The 25,653-nt window shown below is 62.7% G+C and overlaps 1 protein-coding gene across 8 annotated transcripts in view; it reads left to right on the top strand.

Moving 5' to 3' along the window:
* The window catches only part of AFAP1 (actin filament associated protein 1), a 183,215-nt gene that overhangs the window by 136,445 nt on the left and 21,117 nt on the right, over positions 1-25,653 (top strand). For all 8 annotated transcript variants that reach the window (XR_009868165.1, XR_009868162.1, XR_009868164.1 and 5 more), the window contains exons 10-12: positions 8,449-8,660; positions 11,953-12,098; positions 19,090-19,207. Coding sequence is in view for 4 of the 8 variants with exons in the window: in XM_062212641.1 (XP_062068625.1) it covers positions 8,449-8,660; positions 11,953-12,098; positions 19,090-19,207 (476 nt within the window). In the remaining 4 variants the exon portion in view is untranslated. The remainder of the gene's footprint in view (positions 1-8,448; positions 8,661-11,952; positions 12,099-19,089; positions 19,208-25,653) is intronic.

The raw sequence follows: 25,653 nt of genomic DNA, 5'->3' as shown, positions 1-25,653 counted from the left end.
CGGGCACCAGGGCTCAGCAGCCAGTGAGTCCCTGGCACACTTCACATGCTGTCACGGGGCCCCAGCTTCCGCGTCTGTGTGATGGGCTCCATACTTAGGCGCCTTGGCTTCCTTAGACACTGAAGAGCGCTGAGCTCCGTGCCTGGCTCATAATATGCCGTTAGTAGTCACTGTTTTCACCCATTTGCTCATCTAACATGCTTTAAAAAAAAAAACAAAACAAAACACTTAGTGATTGATTTGTTTGTATTTATTTGAAAGAGAGAAAAAGGGAGAGAGCTATCTTCCATTCATCGGTTCACTCTCCAAACGTCTGCAACAGCCAGGGCTGGACCAAGCCAAAGTCAGAACCCAGAACTCAATCCTGGTCTCATGTGGGTGGCAGGAACCCCGACACTGGGCCTCCCAGGGTATGCATTAACAGGCAGCTGGGACTGGAAGAGTGGCCGGACTCGAGCCAGGCACTCTCACGGGGGACATGGTTGTCCCAAGCAGTCTTTAACTGTACCAAACACTGCCCTGTGACTTCTTAGAAAATGGATGTGAGCCCCACCCAGGGCCACGTGAGCACAGGGCCACGTGAGCAGCACAGGTGATGAGAGCTGTGGAGGCTGGGACGGGTGCGAGACGAGGTGGTGGCCTGTGCCGCGTCTTCAGGACCAGGCAGGTGTTTCCAGGCCTCTGCCTGCCAGGTTCTGGGGCCTCCGGGAGCATTCAGCGCCAGGATCCCGGGCCACACAGGACAGTTGCACTTCTCACTCTGCGTCGTGTCCACCTGCGCCCCAGAGCAGGGAAGGAGGGAGGGTGTATCCTCAGCACGAGGCCCCCGTGCCCAGCGTTGCTGTGCCAGCTCCTCGGCCTGAGCCCGTGGGGACACAGACCGCCATGGCCGCTGGCAGCGCCTTGACATGCCGTGTCTCCCAGTGCTGCTTCCCGGGGAGCCCTTTCTCAGGCCGCGCGCTCTCAGCAGGTGGAAACGAGTGCTGGCTGAGGGGGTCGGATGCCTCTCAGGAGTGCGGCGCGTTTGGGCCACAAGTGCCCGAGGCGCAGTCGCCTCTCAGGCAGGCCCGATCCGTGCCTTCCTAAGACAGTGGAAACTTGGCCCCACTTCTGAAACACTGCCCTGCCTGCATTCAAGAGCCACCTGGCCCCGAGCCCAGACGCCGGGCACCCGGAGCAGTGGCCGCGGGAGGCTCCTGTCACTTCTGCCTCCGCCCGTATTGTTTGTTTGTTTAATCTCAGGCCCGTAAAGCTAATTTTATATAAAGCTCTGAGTAAACTACTTCATGCAGTCTTGCCATGGTGCTGCCAGAAGCAGAGTTCTTCCTTTAGAACTTGGGGCAGAAACAACCTCAAAACGTTAAACTGAAACCGGCAAGCCTTTTAGACACAGTAGCACCCTGCAATAATCAGATGAGGGAGGCCCCGAACTGTGAGGATCGAATCATCTGGGCCCGCCCCGGCCGCAGGTGGTCCACAGACGCGCTCCGCAGGTTCCCACGGGGGGGCTGCCACCGTCCTGCCGGGCTTCTCCCTTCTCCCCGCCCGGAACACGCGACTTGGGGCCACCACTTTCTGAGAACAGAGGAGACAGTGGACCTATGACTGTGGAGCTTCCTGTTTATGTAAACACGTCTGTTACCCATGGCGATTATTTTTCCCTTCTTGAAACAGTAAATAAACCCAGGGAAGGCACTGAAATATGGTAATGTCCTATGAAGTCATGCTTGAAACAAAATGTCAGTGTGTCCAGTAGGCCACTCCTTTTGTGGGGGAAGTGTCAGGGAGCTCATTGAGTCTGGTGGCGCTGGGCGGGATTCTGTGGGGGGAAGGCAGTGGCGTGGAAGTCTGTGCTCCCCCTCCTCTGGCTGCTGGGCGCTGCTGCCCGCGCACTCACGGAAGGGGTACACAGGGAGCCCTGGGGACAACACACGCCTTCCCCTGGATTCAGTGTGTTTTCCTTTCCTTCGCTTTCCCTCTCCCTCTCTCCCTTCCTTCCTAAGGTAGAGTTACAGAGAGGGAGACGTCTTCCATCCACTGGTTCACTGCCCAAATGGCCACAACGGCCAGGGCTGGGCCAGTCTGAAGCCAGGAGCTTCTTCCAGGTCTCCCTCGTGGGCGCAGGGGCCCCAGGACCTGGGTCATCTTCCACTGCGTTCCCAGGCCATAGCAGGGAGCTGGATCAGAAGTGGAGCAGCCGGGTCTCGAACCAGCGCCCATATGGGATGCTGGCATCACAGGCAGCAGCTTAACCTGCTGTGCCAAGCCGCCGCCCCGGCTTCAGTTTTGAAGTCTGCGTTGGAGCCACCCACTTCCCTGACGTGATTCCAAGCCCTCTGCAGGAAGGCGGGGCTCTGCGCCCGTGTCCGAGGCTCGCTGTCTTCTAGGTCCCTGTTGGGATCCAGGCTCAGGTTCTTCTGCCCCTCCTGCAGCCCTGGGAGAATGCCCACGTCCCTGGCCACACTGAGAGCTCAGCTGCTGCCCACCCCAGAGCCCCTGTGTCCCGGGGCGGAGCGGAGGGTGCGTCAGCCGCCACCTACAGCAGGCCTCCACAGTGACCTGGGGCTCTGTGCTGCTTGTGAGCCATTGCCAGCTCTGCCCGAGCAGCCTGTCCTGAGGGGTCCTACGTGCCGGTCCTGTCCCCCAGCAGCCTGGCCTGTGGGGTCCTGCCTGTCCTGAGGGGTCCTGCCTGTCCTGTGGGGTCCTGCCTGACCTGCGGGGTCCTGCCAGCCAGTCTGTCCCCCGAGCAGCCTGTCCTGAGGGGTCCTGCCTGTACTGTGGGGTCCTGCCAGCCAGTCTGTCCCCCGAGCAGCCTGTCCTGAGGGGTCCTGCCAGCCAGTCTGTCCCCCAGCAGCCAGGCCTGCGGGGTCCTGCCTGTCCTGTGGGGTCCTGCCTGTCCTGAGGGGTCCTGCCAGCCGGTCCTGTCCCCCAGCAGCCTGTCCTGAGGGGTCCTGCCTGTCCTGCGGGGTCCTGCCTGTCCTGAGGGGTCCTGCCAGCCGGTCCTGTCCCCCAGCAGCCTGTCCTGAGGGCTCGTGCCTGTCCTGAGGGGTCCTGCCAGCCAGTCTGTCCCCCGAGCAGCCTGTCCTGTGGGGTCCTGCCTGTCCTGAGGGGTCCTTGTGTGCCAGTCCTGTCCCCCAGCAGCCTGTCCTGAGGGGTCCTGCCTGTCCTGCGGGGTCCTGCCTGTCCTGAGGGGTCCTGCGTGCCGGTCCTGTCCCCCAGCAGCCTGTCCTGAGGGTTCCTGCCAGCCAGTCTGTCCCCCAGCAGCCTGTCCTGAGGGGTCCTGCCTGTCCTGCGGGGTCCTGCCTGTCCTGAGGGGTCCTGCATGCCGGTCCTGTCCCCCAGCAGCCTGGCCTGTGGGGTCCTGCCTGTCCTGTGGGGTCCTGCCAGCCAGTCTGTCCCCCGAGCAGCCTGTCCTGAGGGGTCCTGCCTGTCCTGCGGGGTCCTGCCTGTCCTAAGGGGTCCTGCCAGCCGGTCCTGTCCCCCAGCAGCCTGACCTGCGGGGTCCTGCCTGTCCTGAGGGGTCCTGTGTGCCAGTCTGTCTCCCAAGCAGCCTGTCCTAAGGGGTCCTGCCGACCGGTCTGTCCCCCGAGCAGCCTGTCCTGAGGGGTCCTGTGTGCCAGTCCTGTCCCCCAGCAGCCTGGCCTGCGGGGTCCTGCCTGTCCTGAGGGGTCCTGCCAGCCGGTCCTGTCCCCCAGCAGCCTGTCCCAAGGGGTCCTGCCTGTCCTGTGGGGTCCTGCCAGCCAGTCTGTCCCCCGAGTAGCCTGTCCTGCAGGGTCCTGCCTGTCCTGTGGGGTCCTGCCTGTCCTGAGGGGTCCTGTGTGCCAGTCCTGTCCCCCAGCAGCCTGTCCTGAGGGCTCGTGCCTGTCCTGCGGGGTCCTGCCTGTCCTGAGGGGTCCTGCCAGCCGGTCCTGTCCCCCAGCAGCCTGTCCCAAGGGGTCCTGCCTGTCCTGCCTGTCCTGAGGGCTCGTGCCTCCCGGTCCTGTCTCTGTGTCTGTGTCATCCTGTCTCCGCCTAGCACTGATTTTGCAGCTGGCAGTCATTCATGAGAGCCCGGAGAGGCAGGCTTTGCACACGGCTGGCTGTGAGAGGTGATGCCAGAGCCACCGGAAATAGGTCAGGTGACCGTCCCTTAGAGGCCGGAAACCAGAGCTGACTCCACGTGTTTAAGCAGAGCTTGCTTTCCAAGGAATAAATGTATCCCAACTAAGTCATTTCCAGACAGCGCTGCATAGAACAGAACCCTCCTGGGAGCTTGGGGTCGGCCGTGCTGCGTGGCCGTGGGTGCGAGGCCTCCCCGCTCCCTCCCTAGGTGACGCCCACCTCCCTCCTGTCCCAGAAGTGTGAGGTGCTGAACTTCAGTCCCATCCAGCTCCTCCTCTGAACACAAGAGGGCGCCAGGTCACAGGCCCTGGAGCCCAAGGCCTTGCTCCTGGGCCGCAAAGGAAAGTTCTAGTTCTGGGAGAGGCAGTGTGACCTTCTCCTTAGTATCAGTAGGAATCACATCACACGCAGACAGATGAAAATTGGAGCTTTTTTTCCCTTATTTTTTAATGGGTCTCCAAGTTCTACAACAGATTTTTGATCAAGTTGTTTCCATTAAAAATTACTGATTTTACCAACTCATCATTTAAAGCTCACACACACACACACACACATACACATCCCCCTCCCCAGATGGCCCGGCAAACACATTGCTTCCTTCTGAAGGCTGTGGAGCGCATTGGTAGTGTTCTCCGTTGCCCCCCCCCCCCCCCCCAAGCGTAAATGGCCAATTCTGAAACATCTCCCACCACTGACCGAGACTGGGGTGGCAAGAACTGGGGGTGGTATCCGTGGAGCTTTCTGGGCAGGCCTGGGACCGTGCCGCGCTGCCCACCTTGAAGACACCCACACAGGACGTCTGTCTCACGTCACAGACAGGGCAGGACCCTGAGAGAAGCTCTCAGCACACGTGGGCTTGGCCAGGGACCCTCCCAGCCACGGCAGCATCACCGGATTTCAGTCATGGGGGCCATCTTCCAGCTTCCTGCCGGAGTGACCGTCGGTCTTGCCCTGCAGCTCAGCCGGCCTGCAGGCAGTGCGCGTTCCGTGGCAGACCAGAGCAGGGACAGGGCCAGCACTGGGCTGCCTGGGGGGCTCCGAACCCTGAGCAGGGAGAGCAGCGTTGCCACAGTGAACGTCTTTGACAGACACATAAGCTGGTTGACGTGGAAGTGCACGGTGTCCCCAGGAAGACTTTCACTCAAGGCTTCCTGGCGCCTGTCAACAGACGTGACTTCGTGCCAGGTTGGAGAACAGCAGTGTCCACGTGGCCCGCAGGGACGGAGCCCAGGGCCACCAAGCTTGCGGCCATCCAGTGGGGGCAGACACAAAGGCTTGTCAGCTGGATGGCTTGGTAGGAGGTGCCATGCAGGGTGCCCAGCTGTGTGCTTCCATGGCACGGCCAGCGTGGCCAGTGACTTTCCACCCCTTGAACCAAGTCGTATGAGCACTGGGCGCCAGCCTGCTGTCACCGTGCCAACCAGAAACTGACACAGATACTTCTGTCGTCAGGGCTGTAGCCAGTTTTCTTGGTGTAGGTTCTGACCTTCGTAGTGGTTCCCGCATATGTCTCACGGCTGCGGGGTGGCTCTGGAATCCATTCTGTTAACAGCAGCAATGTGTTCTCACCCCGTGGCTGGGAGCTGGAGGGGCGTGCTCTCAGATCCGCCCTTCCTGGGAGAGCCCAGCTGCACGCTCCCTGACAGCAGCGGCCACGGTCAGGGCCACAGAGTCGGCCTGAGGAGCCTCTGCTGAGGTGCCTGTCCCGGGCAGGAGTGGTTCTCACCCTTACTTGCTGGTCGCAGGTGTCCAAGACAGCACCATGTCGAGGTGACGCCACGCCCACACCTGGCCTTCAGTGTGTCCAAGACCCAGGTGGACCTGAAGGAGCCCTGTCCCATCTCGGCAGCCCCCTGCCAAGGGGTGCTTCTGTGGGTGCCAGCCCACGTGTGGCCAAGACGGCCAGTGGCAGGGGGCTGCCCAGAGCCCCGTGTCGGACGACGGTGTCGACGGGAGGCTTTTCCTGTGCCACGCGGCTTTGAGCAGTGGTTTTCATGACCCCTGTGTGCTGGTGGCAAACCTGTTGCAAAAATGAGGACCCTACACGGGTGTGCCTATTCAATTCTTTGAGGAGTATTTATAAATCCTCCACAAGGCTGCCTCTGGGTCCTGACAAGCCTGTTTCTGGTCTCTAGCATTTGCTCGTTGCTAATAGGCCGTAAGCCTTTGGACATACGTGGAGCCCTTGGGATGGCGTTGGGAACACCGGGATGTGGAGAGAACTTCCTGTTTCCACAGCACTTTGGCCCGGGGATGCGGGTGCAGGTGCGGGTGAGAGCAGCCGAGTGACAGGAGTCGGGGAGCGAGGACCCGACAGTTGGCGTGGTCCGTGCTGTGACCCATTTCTGAACCTCCAAGGAGGCGCGGCAGGTGTCTGGCCCCACAGACGGGTTGCAAGTCTTTCATACTTTGGCATTTCTGAAAAAGGTGGATTTTGTGTTTGTGACACCGAGGGTGTCGGTGTTCCTGTGTGGAGGGTTGCGGTTCTGCACACGTGGCAGTGTGGGAGACACCGCGCAGCCGACGCGGGGCTAGACTCGCTTTGCAGCTTCCCTGGGCAGCCAGCGTCCCCCAGGCACACGCAGGCCCTGACTCCACCTTGGGCCATGGGTGGGCCCCGGGGCCGGAGCACGTGGCGTCCCCCCGCCCCGCAGCGGGGATCCTGGCTGCACGTGGTATTCTCTGCTGACGCTAAGTCCAAGCCCGCCCGCCTGTGCTGACCGTCACCTGCTTGTGCCGGCAGCTGCCTCGGCCATCCCCGTCCCCATTTATTTGCAGGCCGTCATGGCCGCATTTCCCACTCGCCACCCGACACTGGCCGGTGGGGGATGTTCCCCGTGCTCTGGCGAACGCCGGGTTCCCACAGACACCAAACCAGCTCTCAGCACCTTTCTGCTCGGGGCTCCTGCTGTCCCCTGAACAGTGTTTCAGCACAGCAGGAGCTCTCGGGGTCTCTGCGCGTGCCCCTAAACCTGGCGCGTGGCTCTCGGGGGTCACACGTGCCCCTAAACCTGGCGCGTGGCTCTCGGGGGTCACGCGTGCCCCTAAACCTGGCGCGTGGCTCTCGGGGGTCACGCGTGCCCCTAAACCTGGCGCGTGGCTCTCGGGGGTCACACGTGCCCCTAAACCTGGCGCGTGGCTCTCGGGGGTCACGCGTGCCCCTAAACCTGGCCGCGTGGCTCTCGGGGTCACGCGTGCCCCTAAACCTGGCGCGTGGCTCTCGGGGGTCACGTGTGCCCCTAAACCTGGCCGCGTGGCTCTCGGGGGTCACGCGTGCCCCTAAACCTGGTGCGTGGCTCTCGGGGGTCACGCGTGCCCCTAAACCTGGCGCGTGGCTCTCGGGGATCACGCGTGCCCCTAAACCTGGCGCGTGGCTCTCAGGGGTCACGCGTGCCCCCAAACCTGGCGCATAGCTCTCGGGGGTCACACGTGCCCCTAAACCTGGCGCATAGCTCTCGGGGGTACGCGTGCCCCCAAACCTGGCGCGTGGCTCTCAGGGGTCACGCGTGCCCCCAAACCTGGCGCATAGCTCTCGGGGGTCACACGTGCCCCTAAACCTGGCGCATAGCTCTCGGGGGTCACGCGTGCCCCTAAACCTGGCGCGTGGCTCTCAGGGGTCACACGTGCCCCTAAACCTGGCGCGTGGCTCTCAGGGGTCACACGTGCCCCTAAACCTGGCACGTGGCTCTCGGGGGTCACGCGTGCCCCTAAACCTGGCCACGTGGCTCTCGGGGGTCACGCGTGCCCCTAAACCTGGCGCGTGGCTTTCAGGGGTCACGTGTGCCCCTAAACCTGGCGCGTAGCTCTCGGGGGTCACGCGTGCCCCTAAACCTGGCGCGTGGCTCTCAGGGGTCACACGTGCTCCTAAACCTGGCGCATGGCTCTCAGGGGTCACGTGTGCCCCTAAACCTGGCCGCGTGGCTCTCAGGGGTCACACGTGCCCCTAAACCTGGCGCATAGCTCTCGGGGGTCATGCGTGCCCCTAAACCTGGCCGCGTAGCTCTTGGGGGTCACGCGTGCCCCTAAACCTGGCGCGTAGCTCTTGGGGGTCACGCGTGCCCCTAAACCTGGCGCGTAGCTCTCGGGGGTCACGCGTGCCCCTAAACCTGGCGCGTGGCTCTCAGGGGTCACACGTGCCCCTAAACCTGGCGCGTGGCTCTCAGGGGTCACACGTGCCCCTAAACCTGGCCATGTGGCTCTCAGGGGTCACACATGCCCCTAAACCTGGCGCGTAGCTCTCGGGGGTCACGCGTGCCCCTAAAGCTGGCCGTGGGCGGATTCTGGCGGCCGCGCTGCCTTCCCGGGTGGGTCCCTCCCGGGAGGCTGACGGCACCCTTGTCCTTGCAGGCTACCTGAACGTCCTCTCCAACAGCCGCTGGCGGGAGCGCTGGTGCCGCGTGAGGGACAGCAAGCTGGTCCTGCACAAGGACAGGGCCGACCTGAAGACGCACATCGCGTCCATCCCCCTGCGCGGCTGCGAGGTGACCCCGGGCCTGGACGCCAAGCACCCGCTCACCTTCCGCCTGCTCCGCAACGGCCAGGAGGTCGCCGTGCTGGAGGTAGGGGCCCTGCTGCGGGCGCACGCACTCCCCTCCACCCCTGCACCGAGGCCCCCGAGGCCGCGCCGCCCTTGGGTCCCTTCCTCTCAGTTAGTCCTGCTCTCCTCTTCCCGGGGGACAACAACGCGGGGAGACGTTAGTCCTGCTCCTCTTCCCGGGGGACGCCAACAACGCGGGGAGACGTTAGTCCCGTGCTCCTCTTCCCGGGGGACGCCAACAACGCGGGGAGACGTTAGTCCCGCTCTCCTCTTCCCGGGGGACGCCAACAACGCGGGGAGACGTTAGTCCCGCTCTCCTCTTCCCGGGGGACGCCAACAACGCGGGGAGACGTTAGTCCCGCTCTCCTCTTCCCGGGGGACGCCAACAACGCGGGGAGACGTTAGTCCTGCTCCTCTTCCCGGGGGACGCCAACAACGCGGGGAGACGTTAGTCCTGCTCTCCTCTTCCCGGGGGACGCCAACAACGCGGGGAGACGTTAGTCCTGCTCCTCTTCCCGGGGGACGCCAACAACACGGGGAGACGTTAGTCCTGCTCTCCTCTTCCCGGGGGACGCCAACAACGCGGGGAGACGTTAGTCCTGCTCTCCTCTTCCCCGGGGACAACAACGCGGGGAGACGTTAGTCCTGCTCTCCTCTTCCCGGGGGACGCCAACAACGCGGGGAGACGTTAGTCCCGCTCTCTTCCCGGGGGACGCCAACAACGCGGGGAGACGTTAGTCCCGCTCTCCTCTTCCCGGGGGACGCCAACAACGCGGGGAGACGTTAGTCCCGCTCTCCTCTTCCCGGGGGACGCCAACAACGCGGGGAGACGTTAGTCCCGCTCTCCTCTTCCCGGGGGACGCCGACAACGCGGGGAGACGTTAGTCCTGCTCCTCCTCTTCCCGGGGGACGCCGACAACGCGGGGAGACGTTAGTCCTGCTCCTCCTCTTCCCGGGGGACGCCAACAACGTGGGGAGCGCGCTGCTTTATTCCCCCTGCGAGCCTGCAATGGCACTGCACACACGGCTCCATGCAGTGGACTGCGTTTCGAAAGTGCCCAGAAAATCACTTCTTTCAGAACTCCCAGTGAAACGCTCCCCCCGAGCGCGGGCTGCCTTTGGAATGGCAGTACGTGGCTCTCACAGGTCCTGTGGAATATTCTGGACTTCTTCACAGATGGCCACCTTGAAGATAGAGGGCAGTGAGCCCCGTGACCCACAAACCAAAGAGCAGCTTCGGCTGTGAGCGCCCGGCCGTGCGTGGTCTGTGGTCAGCCGGCCGCTTTCCCAGAACGCCCCGCTCGCCAGCGCGGCACACGGCAGCTGAGCCAGTAGCCCTCGCACTGTCTTGTTGGAAATTCCGCATTTCTGCCCGTCTCCCCCCTCGCTTGCGGTGACTGAAGGCGCGAGGGGCGTCCCGGGCCCACCATGTCAGAGCCCCTGCAGGTGCACCCGTGCTACGCTCAGGGCAGTGACTGGGGGGTCCCAGCAGACCCATGTGGGCCTCGGTCCGATGCCTGTGGGACCGGAGCCTTGTCCAGCTAAGGGAGCCCAGGTAGACAGTCCAGTTCTCGGACTCTGTGCTGGGAGTTGGTGTCAGAGGCTGTTTTCACAGAAAACAACCGTTCTCAGAATCTCCTTCCCCGACCCAGTGGCTTGAGGCAGGGAGCTCAGACGTGGTGGCTGCCGCCCCCTGCTGGCTGCTTTTGCAGCTGTGGGTTCCTACCTGAGAGACCAGTCTTAGCTGTCTCAAATCCTCACAAGCAAACCTTTTTTTTTTTTTTAATATTTATTTATTTATTTGAGAGGCAGAGTTACAGAGAAAGAGAGAGAGAGATCTTTCACCCACTGGTTCACTCCCCAGATGGCTACAACAGCAGGGCTGGGCCAGTCCAAAGCCAGGAGCCAGGAGCTTCTTCCGGGTCTCCCATGCAGGTGCAGGAGCCCAAGGACTTGGGCCATCTTCTGCTGCTTTCCCAGGCCACAGCAGAGAGCTGGATCAGAAGTGGAGCAGCCGGGTCTCGAACCGGCACCCATATGGGATGCCGGCACTGCAGGCCAGAGCGTTTACCCACTGTGCCACAGCCCCAGCCCCAGACACAGAGATTTTTCATTGACTGGTTCACTTCCCCAAACACCCGCCTGAGGCTGGACCAGACCAAAACCGGAGCCAGGGACTCAGTCTCCCACCGCCGCATCTCCCACACGGGCAGCAAGGACTCCAGCGCTTAAGTCCTTGAATGTTGCCTCCCCGTGTGCAAGTCAGCAGGAAGCAGGATTGGGTGCAAACTCAGGCCTCTGGCGTGAGACGTGGGCATCCCAGGCAGCGTGTTAACTGCTGCCCCGGATCCCCGACCGAGTGACAAACGCTGACGGGGTTCTTGCTGCCTGCAGGCACGTACTGGAGTCACTCTGCTCTGTCCTGCTGTTCCCGGCGGGACCGGGCGACTTAAACACTTCGTCACCATCATCTCGAGGGTGTGCTTCAGACTTGCAAACAGCAGATCAGACTCGGGGAGGGGGATTCCGAGCCTCTTAAGAAGCGGCCCAGTGGGGACAGCATTGTGGCGTGGCAGGTCAGGCCCCCATCTGCAACACCGGCATCCCGTATCAGCGCTGGTTCAAGTCCCGGCTGCTCCACTTCCGATCCAGCTCCCCGCTAATGGCCTGGGAAGGCAGTGGAGGATGGCCCAAGTGGTTAGGCCTCTGCACCCACGTGGGAGACCTGGATGAAGCTCCTGGCTCCTGGTTTCCGTCTGGCTCAGCTCTGGCTTGTGTAGGCATTTGGGGAGTGAACCAGTATGTGGAAGATATCTGTCTCTGTAACTGCCTTTCAAGTAAATAAATACATCTTAAAAAAAAAAAAAAAGGCAGCCCAGTGATTTCAAAATATTACTTCTCCTGGAAACAACAGTTGGTCTACAAGTCAGTTAGTGGCCAATGCCAGCTCGAGTGACCATTTCAGCCGCGGGGGCCCTCCCTGGGGGCTGCCCCTCCCTGGGGGCTGCTGTCTGGGCAGATTGCCTCGCTGTGTTAACGAGGTCCCTCCACAGGCAGGGAGTTAACCGCGTATTCGCCTTTGCTCGGCCTGGCTGGTAGGCCGTTAGGGGCTCGGATCTTAGTGCCCCTGTGCCGCTGCTGTGTGCTCTCTGCGTCAGGTTGGTGTTGGGCAGCGCTGATCCTGGCACTCAGGCAGGGACCCCACTGCCTTCTGCACACGCGGGGCTCCGCCTCCGCTCTGTGGCTCGCGTCTCTGCCGGCAGGCTCGGCAGGTCCAGTGTCAGTGAAGTAAGGCGCTCCTGTCTCCACCTCAGGCGGCGTCTTCCGAAGACATGGGCAGATGGATCGGGATCTTGCTGGCAGAGACAGGGTCGCCGGCAGACCCCGGGGCCCTGCACTACGACTACATAGACGTGGAGACGTCTGCGAGCGTCATTCAGACCGCCAAGCAGACCTTCTGGTAAGACCGCCGCCTCTGGGCAGCACCGCGGCGGGGGCCCCGGGCGGCACATGGAGGGTACCCCAGGCGGCACGTGGCGGGGACCCCAGGCAGCACATGGCGGGGACCCTGAGGACACCGGGCAGCACCGCAGTGGAGACCCCGGGTGGCACATGGCGGGGACCCTGGGCAGCACACGGCGGGGACCCCAGGCGGCACGTGGCGGGGACCCCGGGTGGCACGTGGCGGGGACCCTGGGCAGCACGTGGCGGAGACCCTGGGCAGCACATGGCGGGGACCCTGGGGACACCGTGCAGCACCGCAGTGGAGACCCCGGGTGGCACGTGGCGGGGACCCTGGGCAGCACGCGGCAGAGACCCCGGGTGGCACGTGGTGGGGGCCCCGGGCGGCACGTGGCGGAGACCCTGGGGACCCTGGGCAGCACGCAGCGGAGACCCCGGGCGGCACGTGGTGGGGGCCCCGGGCGGCACGTGGCGGAGACCCTGGGGACCCTGGGCAGCACGCAGCGGAGACCCCGGGCGGCACATGGCGGGGACCCTGGGCGGCACGTGGCGGAGACCCCGGGCAGCACATGGCGGGGACCCTGGGGACACCAGGCAGCACTGCAGCAGGGACCCCAGGCGGCACCGCGGCGGGGACCGGCTCCTTCTCCTGGTGCCTCCCCCGGGGTCTGCCCGAGCACACAGACTCTGAGGAAAAGCTGGGCTTGCCTTTGTGTGCGGATCCAGGCTCTGCTGGATGTCCCTACGCCTCAGCCCCTGGGGATCTGCGGCAGCGGAGTTGTATCCGGGCCAGACAAGGACCGGGAACGCCTCTGGCTTTGTAACCGGTGCAGCCAGAGACACAGACGTGAGCGGGGAAGCTGCCTTCACAGGAACGGCATTGCATTGCAAAGGCGGGCAGTGGGCCACGCGCGGCCTGTCGTGGCAGAGCGGCTCCGAGAAGCACAGGCGAGCCCGTGGGGTGCTGAGGATCCCTGAGTGTCAGGGCCATCGGTCGCGTGCGTCAGACATTTAGACCGTGGTTTTTACACAATGCCGTCAGGCGTGAGTCTGCCCTCTGGAGCGCTGGCGTCTCCTTCCATGATGGCGAGGCCATTCACGGCAGCGGGTCTCAGCGCCGTGCTGAGCCTCTCGGGCAGCCCGCGGCGTCACGCATGCCCACGACGCCTGTCACGGGGTCCACACTTGGGCGGCGGTGCGGAGCCCGCGGCGGGTAGGTCGCCTGACACTCCCGCCGCGGGGTGGTCCTGGTGCCTGGCACGGCCTCACGCCTGCAGCAGAGAGACGAAGCAGGATGTGGCAGCGTCTGCAGCCAGTCGGGTGGTAGACGTTTTCCTCCGCTCTCTGCGGCACCTGCTGTGGTGTTGCGGTGGTGCCGTGGAGAGGCCGCGTGTGCGGCAGGGTCCCGACGCACGGTGCTCCCCAGGCGCTCGTGGAGCCGGCTGCTCTCGCTGTCAGGTGATGGCCGTGACTGTTCGGACCAAGACGTTCGCCTGCAGGGAAGCCAGCCGCACCTGTCCTCTGTGGACAGGCCGGTGCGGGAGTGGAGTGGCCGTCCGGGCTGTGTCTGAGTCCCGCTGTGGGATCCGGCTTCGGGAGGCTGGCGAGCTGGGCAGAGGGCGATGAGGTGCTAGTGACGCGGGCTGCGGTGTTCTTGCTGTCGTGTGATGGAGTTGTCGCCGGCTCACGGGTCTGCCCGGGTCACAGTGCGTAGAGGAGCCGTCCCCGACACAGACGGGTGCATAGATGGCAGTGCACAGGGCGAAGTGGGTCGCCACGGCTTTAAATGCTGATCTTTGAGCAAAGCCACCGCTCAGCTCTGCCTCTCAGCAAAAGCCGGCAGAGCTCTGATGACGACTGCCGCGCTTGCCCTCCCCACATCCGTGCCGGGGGAGCCTGGGCCTGCATCCCGTCACCCGGCCGAGCAGCGGGGGAGCCTGGGCCTGCGTCCCGTCACCCGGCCGAGCAGCGGGGGAGCCTGGGCCTGCGTCCCGTCACCCGGCCGAGCAGCGCATCCTAGCAGCTGCCGGTGGAGACCGAGGGGCGCAGCGCTCTGCTGCTAGGCCAGGCCCCCAGTGGCAGCACAGAACGCGGCCACTCCGCTCGCTGACGCTTTTTACCTCAGAGAATGTAGTTCGCATTACGATATTATTTATGTTGAAATATGGATTCCCTAGGGGTTTTTTTAGATTTATTTTATTTACTTGAAAGACAGAGTGAGGGAGAGATTTTCCATCTGCTGGTTCTCTCCCCAAAAGCCCGCAACAGTTGGGACTGGACCAGGCCAAAGCCGGGGCCTAGAACTCCGTCCAGGTCTCCCGTGCAGACGGCAGGGGCCATGCACTGAGCCATCATACGCTGCTCTTCCAGGCACCTTAGCAGGGGGCTGGATTGGAAGCGGAGCTCAGGGGCTGACGGGCGCTGTCCCGCGGGATGTCACAGCTGCCCTGCGGCCCTGCAGGCCGCCCCGCTGCTGCTAGTTTAAATGAACCAGTGTCGCGTCTCGGTGTCACTGCGGGTGGGAATCGTGGTCCATTCACTGACAGGGAAAGTCCGGGTGCGCACTCTGCTCCTCAACCTGCCTGTCTCATCCCTGGGGGGCTGGGCCTGGGGGGGGGGACAGAGCCATCTCTCATCCCTGGGGGGCCTGGGTCTGGGCCTGAGGGAGGCGGGGGGTAGACAGAGCCATCTCTCATCCCTGGGGGGTCTGGGCCTGAGGGAGGTGGGGGGGGGTACAGAGCCATCTCATCCCTGGGGGGCCTGGGTCTGGGCCTGAGGAAGGCGGGGGTGGGGGGGACAGAGCCATCTCATCCCTGGGGGGCCGGGTCTGGGCCTGAGGGGAGGGGGAGACAGAGCCTGTGGTAGAATCCCGTCAGGGCCGGCGCCGTGGCTCACTAGGCTAATCCTCCACCTTGCGGCGCCGGCACCCCGGGTTCTAGACCCGGTCAGGGCGCCGGATTCTGTCCCGGTTGCCCCTCTTCCAGGCCAGCTCTCTGCTGTGGCCAGGGAGTGCAGTGGAGGATGGCCCAAGTGCTTGGGCCCTGCACCCCATGGGAGACCAGGAGAAGCACCTGGCTCCTGCCTTCAGATTAGCGCGGTGCGCCGGCCACAACATGCCGGCTGCAGCGGCCATTGGAGGGTGAACCAACGGCAAAGGAAGACCTTTCTCTCTGTCTCTCTCACTGTCCACTCTGCCTGTCAAAAAAAAAAAAAAAAGAATCCCATCAGCAGCAGGTGCTCCCGTGCAGCTCTGTCCGAGCCCGCGAGAGCCTCCGGGCGCGAGGAAGACGGACTCAGCGTGTCATGGCTGCTTCCTGCTCCACGCAGGCGCCACCCTCCCTGCCCACTCCCCTACGGTCAGGGGAGTCTGACCCATCTTCCTGGGGCTTGACCATTTGCTTAGTGCTTGGCCTCAGTTGCCCGAGAGCGGAGCTGAGCGCCACCGTGCGGGGGCTGAGTGCTCCCGTGTGAGGGCGGGGCCGAGTGCTCCCGTGTGAGGGCGGGGCCGAGTGCTCCCGTGTGAGGGCGGGGCCGAGTGCTCCCTGTGAGGGCGGGGCCGAGTGCTCCCTGTGAGGGCGGGGCCGAGTGCTCCGTGTGAGGGCGCGGCCGAGTGCTCCCGTGTGAGGGCGGGGCCGAGTGCTCCCGTGTGAGGGCGGGGCCGAGTGCTCCCGTGTGAGGGCGGGGCCGAGTGCTCCCGTGTGAGGGCGGGGCCGAGCCAGGCCCTTGCTTTTGCGCCCGCCGTGCTTACTGTCGCCACGTTCTTGTTCTTAGCACAGGTGGGCGAGTAAAACCGCGAATCTAACCCTGGTGTCCTGGCAGTGAGCGAAGCATGTTTGTTCTCTACGTGTTTGTTTATTTTCTTGAAATACAGGGATGGAGCGGGGAGAACTTGATCTTCCATGTCCTGGCTCACTCCCCAAATGGCCACGACAGCCAGGCTGCGCCAGGCTGGAGCCAGGAGACCGGAGCTGCGTTCAGGGTCCTACGACGTGGCAGCAGCCCAAGCAATTGAGCCCTCATCTGTGACTCCCAAGATGCATTAGGAGGAAGCTGGTTTGGAAATGGAGTAGTCAGGACTCGAACCAGCACCCTGGTGGACACTGTGGGTGTCCCCAGTGGCAGCGTAACCCGCCTCGCCACCACCCGCCATGAGGCAGGGTGAGAACGGCTCGCAGGGGGTAGGATGCCTGCTGCAGAACCTGCACGCCTGGCTTGGCCAGCCCCTGGTTGTCAGCCAGCCACACTCGTCTGGAAGCGCACGTGTCACCTCAGCTGTCACCAGTGACCACATGTAAAGGAGACCCTGAGCCAAAACATCCCCCCTCCAGCATGACTGGGCTTTCGGTCTGAGGGAGAGGGGCGCTCAGCCTGGCCCAGTGTGGAAAGGTCGCGTATTTGAGAAAGGAGTCCAGCTCTTGGTTATTTCCTGCTGAGAATATGCGTGCAGGCACAGGTGTTCGGCCTAGAGGTTAAGACACCCATTAGGACGCCCACATCCGGCATCCAAGTACCTGGCTCCTGTGTCCTGCGCAGGCAGCCCCGGGAGCAGTGCTGGGGGCTGAGCGGTTGGTCCCTGCCAGCCACGGGGGAGGCCCTGGTGGAGTCCCAGAGCCTGGCTTTGGCCTCGCCGGGGAGCAGTGCTGGGGGCTGAGCGGTTGGTCCCTGCAGCCACGGGGGAGGCCCTGGTGGAGTCCCAGAGCCTGGCTTTGGCCTCGCTGTCGTGGGCACTTGGGGAGTGACCATGGATGGCAGCTCCCTTCCTCTTTCAACTAAACACATACTTTTTTATTTGTAAGGCAGGTGACACAGAGAGGAGGGGGAGGGGGAGGGGAGGGAGAGGGAGAGAAATCTTCCATCTGCTGGTTCACTTCCCAAATGGCTTCAGTGGCCTAGGCTGGGCCAGGAGCCAAGAGCTTCTTCCAGGTCTCCACGTGGGTGCAGGGACCCAAGCACTTGGGCCATCCTCCACTGCTTTCCCAGGTCATTAGCGTTAGCAGGTAGCTTGATTGGAAGTGGAGCAGCCGGGTCTCAAACCGGCTCTCGTGTGGCATGCCAGCATCGCAGGCGGAGGGTTCACCTGCTGTGCCTCAGCGCTGGCCATGAATGCATGGAACGCATTTGTGCCTGTGGGGATCAGTTACTCGTCAGAATCCCCATGGAGGAGGCCGGTTAGCCGTGGGCTTGTGTGCCCGTGTCCGTGTCCTGTAAACATGCCTGTGGCGCGTGGGAGGTTGGGATTTCACAGGGCAGCAGTGTTAACACACAGTGGCTCACCAGGGGGACGATGCCTGAGGCTAACGCAGTCGTTTTCCTGTCGTCAGCCAGCCCAGGCCCTGTTCCGGAGAGCTGTGTGCTCTGCCTGTCTGCGGGAGAGAGGGCGGCAGTAGGCTCTGGAAGAGAACGATGGAAAATGATCCTGTCAGTATGCCGGGACAGCGGCCGTGCGGGGACAGGGGCAGTGTGGACACTGGGACAGTGGCTGTGCGGGGACAGGGGCAGTGTGGACACTGCGGGACAGCGGCCGTGCAGGGACAGGGACAGTGTGGACACTGCGGGACAGCGGCCGTGTGGGGACAGGGACAGTGTGGACACTGTGGGACAGCGGCCGTGCGGGGACAGGGGCAGTGTGGACACTGCGGGACAGCGGCTGTGCGGGGACAGGGGCAGTGTGGACACTGCGGAACAGCGGCCGTGCGGGGACAGGGACAGTGTGGACACTGCGGGACAGCGGCTGTGCGGGGACAGGGGCAGTGTGGACACTGCGGAACAGCGGCCGTGCGGGGACAGGGACAGTGTGGACACTGCGGGACAGCGGCCGTGCGGGGACAGGGGCAGTGTGGACACTGCGGGACAGCGGCCATGCGGGGACAGGAGCAGTGTGGACACTGCGGGACAGCAGCCGTGTGGGGACAGGGACAGTGTGGACACTGTGGGACAGCAGCCGTGCGGGGACAGGGGCAGTGTGGACACTGTGGGACAGTGGCTGTGCAGGGACAGGGGCAGTGTGGACACTGGGACAGCATTGTGTGGGGGCGGGGATTATTGTCACTAGATGGATTTCCCGAGCTGCCCGTTTTGAATGCTGTCCTTAGAGGCGTGGTGCAGGGGACGTGTCCTCAGGTTTCAAGTCCCCCTTTGCCCCCAGCTGCACCCCCGTCAGACAGTGATCACGATGACAAAAGCCTTGGTCACTGGGGCCAGAGAGGGGACAGACAAATGGATGAGGAGCCTCCCCTGGTCCCAGAGAGGTGGCTTTCACATCTGTGTCCTGTGGGTGGCACGTCACCTCAGTGCCATGTCCATATTTGGCCAAAAGCCCTGGTGTGGGCAGGGTGGGCTGCCCGGCGTCCAGTCCTGGCCCTGTTTTTCTCAGAACCCCGGATGCTGACTGCTGCTGGGTCCCTCTCTAGATGACAAGTGGCCTTGCCCATGGTGACCGTGTCCTCCCCCCAGGACTTCCTGTGGGTCTGAGTCCCGCCCAGTGACGCCACGGGCATCTGCACCCCTCGAGGGCCTCTGTTCAGACCACCCTGTCGCCACAGCCGCCTGGCTCCTTGGGTCGCCGTGGGGCCAGCGTGGTGCTGGGAGCTGAAGCTGCAGCCCGTGCAGGGGCACAGGCCGGGGCGTTGGGGCCTTTGCCACCCCTCCCCCACCGGCAGCACGTGCCGTGCCTCCCTGGCCACAGCTCGGCCGTGAGGGCTGTCCTGGATGCACAGGCGTGAGTCTGCCCAGTCCCTCCAGGGACCCCTCAGGTCTGCCCAGGGCCGTCCCGTGCTTCTGGTCTGGCCCCACAGCCCCTGCCGCCTTGAGGTCTGAGAACTTGGAGCTCATGAAGGACTGGTGGTGGACTGCAGGAAAAGAATTCAGGTCTTGGGTTTAACCCTCTCTCTCCCTCTCCCTCCCTCCCTCCCTCCCTCCCTCCCTCCCTCTCTCCCTCTCCCCCTCTCCCTCCCTCCCTCCCTCCATCCCTCTCTCTCTCTCTTCTTCAGTTTCATGAACAGGCGTGTGGTATCCACGAACCCGTACCTGGGGAGCACCTCCAACGGCTACGCCCACCCCAGCGCCACGGCGCTGCATTACGACGACGTGCCTTGCATAAACGGCTCGGTGAGTGCCCACCCTGCCAGAGTGAACGGGGGGCTTGGTGGAAAGCCAGGCTTTCTGGAAAATTCTGCCCTGCGCTCCCCCGGCTTCGGCCCTAACATGATGAGGCTTTTTATCTCGCTGCTTCGGGGCGAGTTCTGTGTGCGGCTCCTGGTCTCCGGCGCGCTGTTCGTCTTGCCACCATTTGGACTCCGGTAGGCGGTGTGTCCCTGGATGCTCCAGCGCACTGTAAAATCCTGGCTGACGAGCAGCGCAGGAGGCGCTGTGACGCAGGCGAGTCCACGCTGCGCCCAGTCCACGCTGTCAGCGGACGGTTCCCTCCAACCTGGTAAAAGCAGCAGACACCACGGCCCCGGCGAGCGGCACACTTAGCCGCTCCCCTGCGCCTGCACACGCGCTGGGCGTGAAGGCGCTCTGTGCTCCACGGCGACAGAAGAGACGCTTCCTGTGCGGCTGCGCAGCCCGAGCGGCTTCTGTGTGTTCCTAGTGTCTGTGTCTGACGTGGGCTTGACGGGGGCAGGGGATGTCCAGGCCTGGCCAGGCGGCCAGAGGCAGGACTTGATTTCAGCGAGTGTAGCAGCCTGTTATTTAAAGATGTATTTTATGTGTCTGAAACGGAGAGACAGAGGGATCCTCCTTCCTCTGGTTCACTCCCCAGATGGCCGCTCGGGCTGAGCCACACCAAAGCCGGGGCTTCCTCCAGGTCTCCCACGGGGTGCAGGGGCCCAGGCCCTTGGGCCGTCCTCTGCTGCTCTCCCAGGCGCATCAGCAGGGAGCTGGAGCAGGAGGAGCAGCTGGGACGCGCAGGCGTGGCCTTGCCCGCTACGCCGCAGCGCTGGCCCCAGCAGGCTGATTTTAACTTTGCAGTTTTCTGTGGCCTGGGCGTGATGTTCCCAGTGTCCTTGTAGGAGAAAGGTCCCCCACCTGCGTGAGCGAGCACGCTGGTAAGGTCCCCTCACGTGTGAGCACAGTGGTACGGTCCCCCCCTGTGAGCGAGCACAGTGGTAAGGTCCCCCCCCACGTGTGAGCATAGTGGTATGGTCCCCCCCCCGTGAGCGAGCACAGTGGTAAGATTCCCCCCGACATGTGAGCACAGTGGTAAGGTACCCCCATGAGTGAGCACAGTGGTAAGGTCCCCCCCTGTGAGCGAGCACAGTGGTAAGGCCCCCCCACCCCCATGAGTGAACACAGTGGTAAGGTCCCCCCCTACGTGAGCGAGCTCGCTGGCTAGGTCCCCCCCCACGTGAGCGAGCTCGCTGGCTAGGTCCCCCCCCACGTGAGCGAGCTCGCTGGCTAGGTCCCCCCCCCACGTGAGCGAGCTCGCTGGCTAGGTTCCCCCCAACGTGAGCGAGCTCGCTGGCTAGGTCCCCCCCCACGTGAGCGAGCTCGCTGGCTAGGTCCCCCCCCACGTGAGCGAGCTCGCTGGCTAGGTCCCCCCCCCCCACGTGAGCGAGCTCGCTGGCTAGGTTCCCCCCCCCCACGTGAGCGAGCTCGCTGGCTAGGTCCCCCCCCCACGTGAGCGAGCTCGCTGGCTAGGTCCCCCCCCACGTGAGCGAGCTCGCTGGCTAGGTCCCCCCCCCCACGTGAGCGAGCTCGCTGGCTAGGTCCCCCCCCCCACGTGAGCGAGCTCGCTGGCTAGGTTCCCCCCCCCCACGTGAGCGAGCTCGCTGGCTAGGTCCCCCCCCCACGTGAGCGAGCTCGCTGGCTAGGTCCCCCCCCACGTGAGCGAGCTCGCTGGCTAGGTCCCCCCCCACGTGAGCGAGCACGCCGTAAGCCTGTGTTTTACTCACGGACAGCCTCGCACCGAGCTTCCTGCTGGGTCTCCAGGCCCTGGCAGAGCCAACAGACCGACGGGAAGGCGTGTGAGAACGCCGTGCCATTGCTCCCTGCACGGCGCGCACGTAGTCGCCATCTGGAACGTAGCATGGAGTGTGTTCATGGTGTTTTCTCAGCCTTCGGGGGTGCTAGACTTTTTCTTTTTTGATCAGAATGCTGCCTCTCCGGTGTTCTGATCGGTGACATCGGTGAGCTGCTCCTTACCTGTCTTAGAAACCGCCCGTGTCCAAGGCAGGAGCTCAGACAGCTGCCCTGCGGAGGCGGAGAGGGGCTTAGCTGTAAGCAGACCAGGTCTGTGGTCCGAGTCCGAGAGCCAGCCCGCTCCATCGGGGCCGCGGGCCGCGCACCTCGGCCGTCTTCCTGTGAGCTTCCCTCCGTCAGCGCCCCGACCCCCAGGCCTGGGGAACCTTCTTCCTGCTGAGGGCCGTCCGGGCGCTCGTGGCATCACTCGGAGCCACAGAATTACCACCGTCGCAGCTCGCCTGCTCCAGGTTTATTGAATAACAAAAGGTATTTTTTAATCTGTTCTTTCCGAGGCCAGTAGAGACCTCTTGTGAGTGCTATCGGAATTTATAACCCTTTTCACTTGATTGCACTACTTTTGAGTATGTTATTAGTATTTGAAATAGCACACAGCAAATATGTGCTAAGAATTTAGTGCTAAAAAGATTTGCTGAAAGCTGGCTCTGTAGGGAAGTGCGCTCTGCTTCTAAAACTTCTCTACATTTTTCTGTCTCTCTCTCCCTCATCTTTGTCACGGCCTTTCTCTTCTGTTTGAAGGCAGTAGGGGCCGGCACTGTGGCTTAGCAGGGAAAGCCACTGCCAGCGTCCCATGTGGACACCGGTTTCCGACCCGGCTGCTCCACTTCCAGTCCAGCTCCCTGCTGGCCTGGGAAAGCAGTGGGGGATGGGCCAAGTCCTTGGGCCCCTGCACCAGCATGGGAAACCTGGACGAAGCTCCTGGCTCCTGGCTTTGGTGTGGCCCAGCCCCAGCATGGTTAGAGAGTGTACCAATGGATGGAAGATCTCTCTCTCTCTCTCTCTCTCTCTCTCTCTCTCTCTCTCTCTCTCTGTCTTTCCTCTTTCTGTGGAACTCTTTCAAATAAACAAATCTTTTTAAAAAAAAAAAAAGAGAGAGAGAGAGAGAGATGGATCTTCCATCTACTAGTTAATTCCCCAAGTGCCTGCAACAGCTCCAGGCAAAAGCCAGGCACCAGGAACCACATACAGGTGCCCACAGCGTGACAGGGCCCACGTGCGGGGCCACAGCCAGACACCAGACACCACATACAGGTGCCCACAGCGTGACAGGGCCCACGTGCGGGGCCATCACCACTCCAGGTGTTCAGATTTCTTATTGGAGAGCCTGGGTTCGAGTCGCACTCTGCTTCCAGTTCCAGCTCCGTGCTACTGGGCACCCTGGGAGGCAGTGGGGATGGCTCAGGTCCTCAGAGAGCATCCGTGTGGGAGACCCAGACTGAGACCCAGCTCCTGGTTTTGGCCGTTCCAGACCTGGATGTTGTAGGCGTCTGGGGAGTGACGTAGGGAGGAGCTCTCGTCTCGCTCTTGTCTCGCTCTCGCTCTCTGTCCCTCTGGATTTCGAATGAAATGAAAGTACAGAGGGTTTTAGGAAGACCTAATATTCTCTGTCATGTTTGGTGGTTTGTCTGTCTGTCTTGCTGTTGCGGGTCTCCTCTCCTTGGGCCCTCAGTAAACCCTTTCTCTGTGCTGTAGCCCTATTCCCAGGTACGTCCTTTTTACAGGGCTTCGTTTCTAGGTCATAATGACCCAATGCCTGAAATCCAGCCGTCTCAGCTCCATAACTTCCTACCCACTCATTATTTCTCTGGTGCTAACCAGGATGACAGTGTGACTGTGCGTACTCGGAGCTCTGTGTGTCTGGCTGGTGTGTCCTGAGCCCCCCGTGACTTAGCCCATGCTATTTTAGGAAACGATGGTTTAGTCTAGACTGCTGTAATAACCCTGGGCAAATGTGGCTGGGCTGTCATTAGGAGCTCTCACGCAAGTGCATCTCTGTGTGCCGTTATTTCTAGATTATAGGTGGGTCCCCAGCATTATAAAAATACACACATTGAAATGATTGCAAAGGAACAAAAATGCCCCGTGGCATTTTGAATATTTTCTATTTTTATAACAAAAGGCTATAATTACAGTCTGGTGGAAAGGAACTCTGCATGAAAAATATAAAAATAGGGCAGAATGACCAGAATATATGAATTAATATTTTCTTCTTAAATGCAAGGCAATATACAAAGACCTTTAAAATGCAAAGGGGTCTGGCTGTGGTTATGCGTTTGTGCCCCGTGAGGTGGCTCGAGGCCATGTGACAGCTTGGTAGAGTCCCTGTTGCGATGAAGCCGGCGTGGCTGTTGGAGCGGGAAACATCCTGTTTTCTGTGGCGATTTCAGTTCCTTCTCGGACAGCCTCTGTCCTGGTTGTGGTGCTGTGTTAAGTACTAGGAGAGGAACGGGGTGCGTGGACAGCGCCCAGTCTGTGCCCGCGCCCCCCTGTGTTAAGTACAAGGAGTGGAACGGGGTGCGTGGACAGCGCCCAGTCTGTGCCCGCGCCCCCCTGTGTTAAGTACTAGGAGAGGAACGGGGTGCGTGGACAGCGCCCAGTCTGTGCCCGCGCCCCCCTGTGTTAAGTACAAGGAGAGGAACGGGGTGTGTGGACAGTGCCCAGTCTGTGCCCACGCCCCCCTGTGTTAAGTACAGGGAGAGGAAGGGGTGCGTGGACAGCGCCCAGTCTGTGCCCACGCCCCCCTGTGTTAAGTACAAGGAGAGGAACGGGGTGCGTGGACAGCGCCCAGTCTGTGCCCACGCCCCCCTGTGTTAAGTACAGGGAGAGGAACGGGGTGCGTGGACAGCGCCCAGTCTGTGCCCACGCCCCCCTGTGTTAAGTACAGGGAGAGGAACGGGGTGCGTGGACAGCGCCCAGTGTGTGCCCACGCCCCCCTGTGTTAAGTACAAGGAGAGGAACGGGGTGCGTGGAAAGCGCCCAGTGTGTGCCCACGCCCCCCTGTGTTAAGTACTAGGAGAGGAACGGGGTGCGTGGACAGTGCCCAGTCTGTGCCCACGCCCCCCTGTGTTAAGTACAGGGAGAGGAACGGGGTGCGTGGACAGCGCCCAGTCTGTGCCCACGCCCCCCTGTGTTAAGTACAGGGAGAGGAACGGGGTGCGTGGACAGCGCCCAGTGTGTGCCCACGCCCCCCTGTGTTAAGTACAAGGAGAGGAACGGGGTGCGTGGAAAGCGCCCAGTGTGTGCCCACGCCCCCCTGTGTTAAGTACTAGGAGAGGAACGGGGTGCGTGGACAGTGCCCAGTGTGTGCCCACGCCCCCCTGTGTTAAGTACAAGGAGAGGAACGGGGTGCGTGGACAGTGCCCAGTCTGTGCCCACGCCCCCCTGTGTTAAGTACTAGGAGAGGAACGGGGTGCGTGGACAGCGCCCAGTCTGTGCCCGCGCCCCCCTGTGTTAAGTACAAGGAGTGGAACGGGGTGCGTGGACAGCGCCCAGTCTGTGCCCGCGCCCCCCTGTGTTAAGTACTAGGAGAGGAACGGGGTGCGTGGACAGCGCCCAGTCTGTGCCCGCGCCCCCCTGTGTTAAGTACAAGGAGAGGAACGGGGTGCGTGGACAGCGCCCAGTCTGTGCCCACGCCCCCCTGTGTTAAGTACAAGGAGAGGAACGGGGTGCGTGGACAGCGCCCAGTCTGTGCCCACGCCCCCCTGTGTTAAGTACAGGGAGAGGAACAGGGTGCGTGGACAGCGCCCAGTGTGTGCCCACGCCCCCCTGTGTTAAGTACAAGGAGAGGAACGGGGTGCGTGGAAAGCGCCCAGTGTGTGCCCACGCCCCCCTGTGTTAAGTACTAGGAGAGGAACGGGGTGCGTGGACAGTGCCCAGTCTGTGCCCACGCCCCCCTGTGTTAAGTACAAGGAGAGGAACGGGGTGCGTGGACAGCGCCCAGTCTGTGCCCACGCCCCCCTGTGTTAAGTACAGGGAGAGGAACAGGGTGCGTGGACAGCGCCCAGTGTGTGCCCACGCCCCCCTGTGTTAAGTACAAGGAGAGGAACGGGGTGCGTGGAAAGCGCCCAGTGTGTGCCCACGCCCCCCTGTGTTAAGTACTAGGAGAGGAACGGGGTGCGTGGACAGTGCCCAGTGTGTGCCCACGCCCCCCTGTGTTAAGTACAAGGAGAGGAACGGGGTGCGTGGACAGCGCCCAGTCTGTGCCCACGCCCCCCTGTGTTAAGTACAGGGAGAGGAACGGGGTGCGTGGACAGCGCCCAGTCTGTGCCCGCGCCCCCCTGTGTTAAGTACAGGGAGAGGAACGGGGTGCGTGGACAGCGCCCAGTGTGTGCCCGCGCCCCCCTGTGTTAAGTACAAGCAGAGGAACGGGGTGCGTGGACAGCGCCCAGTGTGTGCCCGCGCCCCCCTGTGTTAAGTACAAGCAGAGGAACGGGGTGCGTGGACAGTGCCCAGTGTGTGCCCATGCCCCCCTGTGTTAAGTACAAGGAGAGGAACGGGGTGCGTGGACAGTGCCCAGTGTGTGCCCATGCCCCCCTGTGTTAAGTACAAGGAGAGGAACGGGGTGCGTGGAC

This window comes from Lepus europaeus, chromosome 16 (genome assembly GCF_033115175.1).
Source record: "Lepus europaeus isolate LE1 chromosome 16, mLepTim1.pri, whole genome shotgun sequence".
NCBI lineage: Eukaryota > Metazoa > Chordata > Mammalia > Lagomorpha > Leporidae > Lepus > Lepus europaeus.
This window is presented reverse-complemented; position numbering and strand designations above follow the sequence as displayed.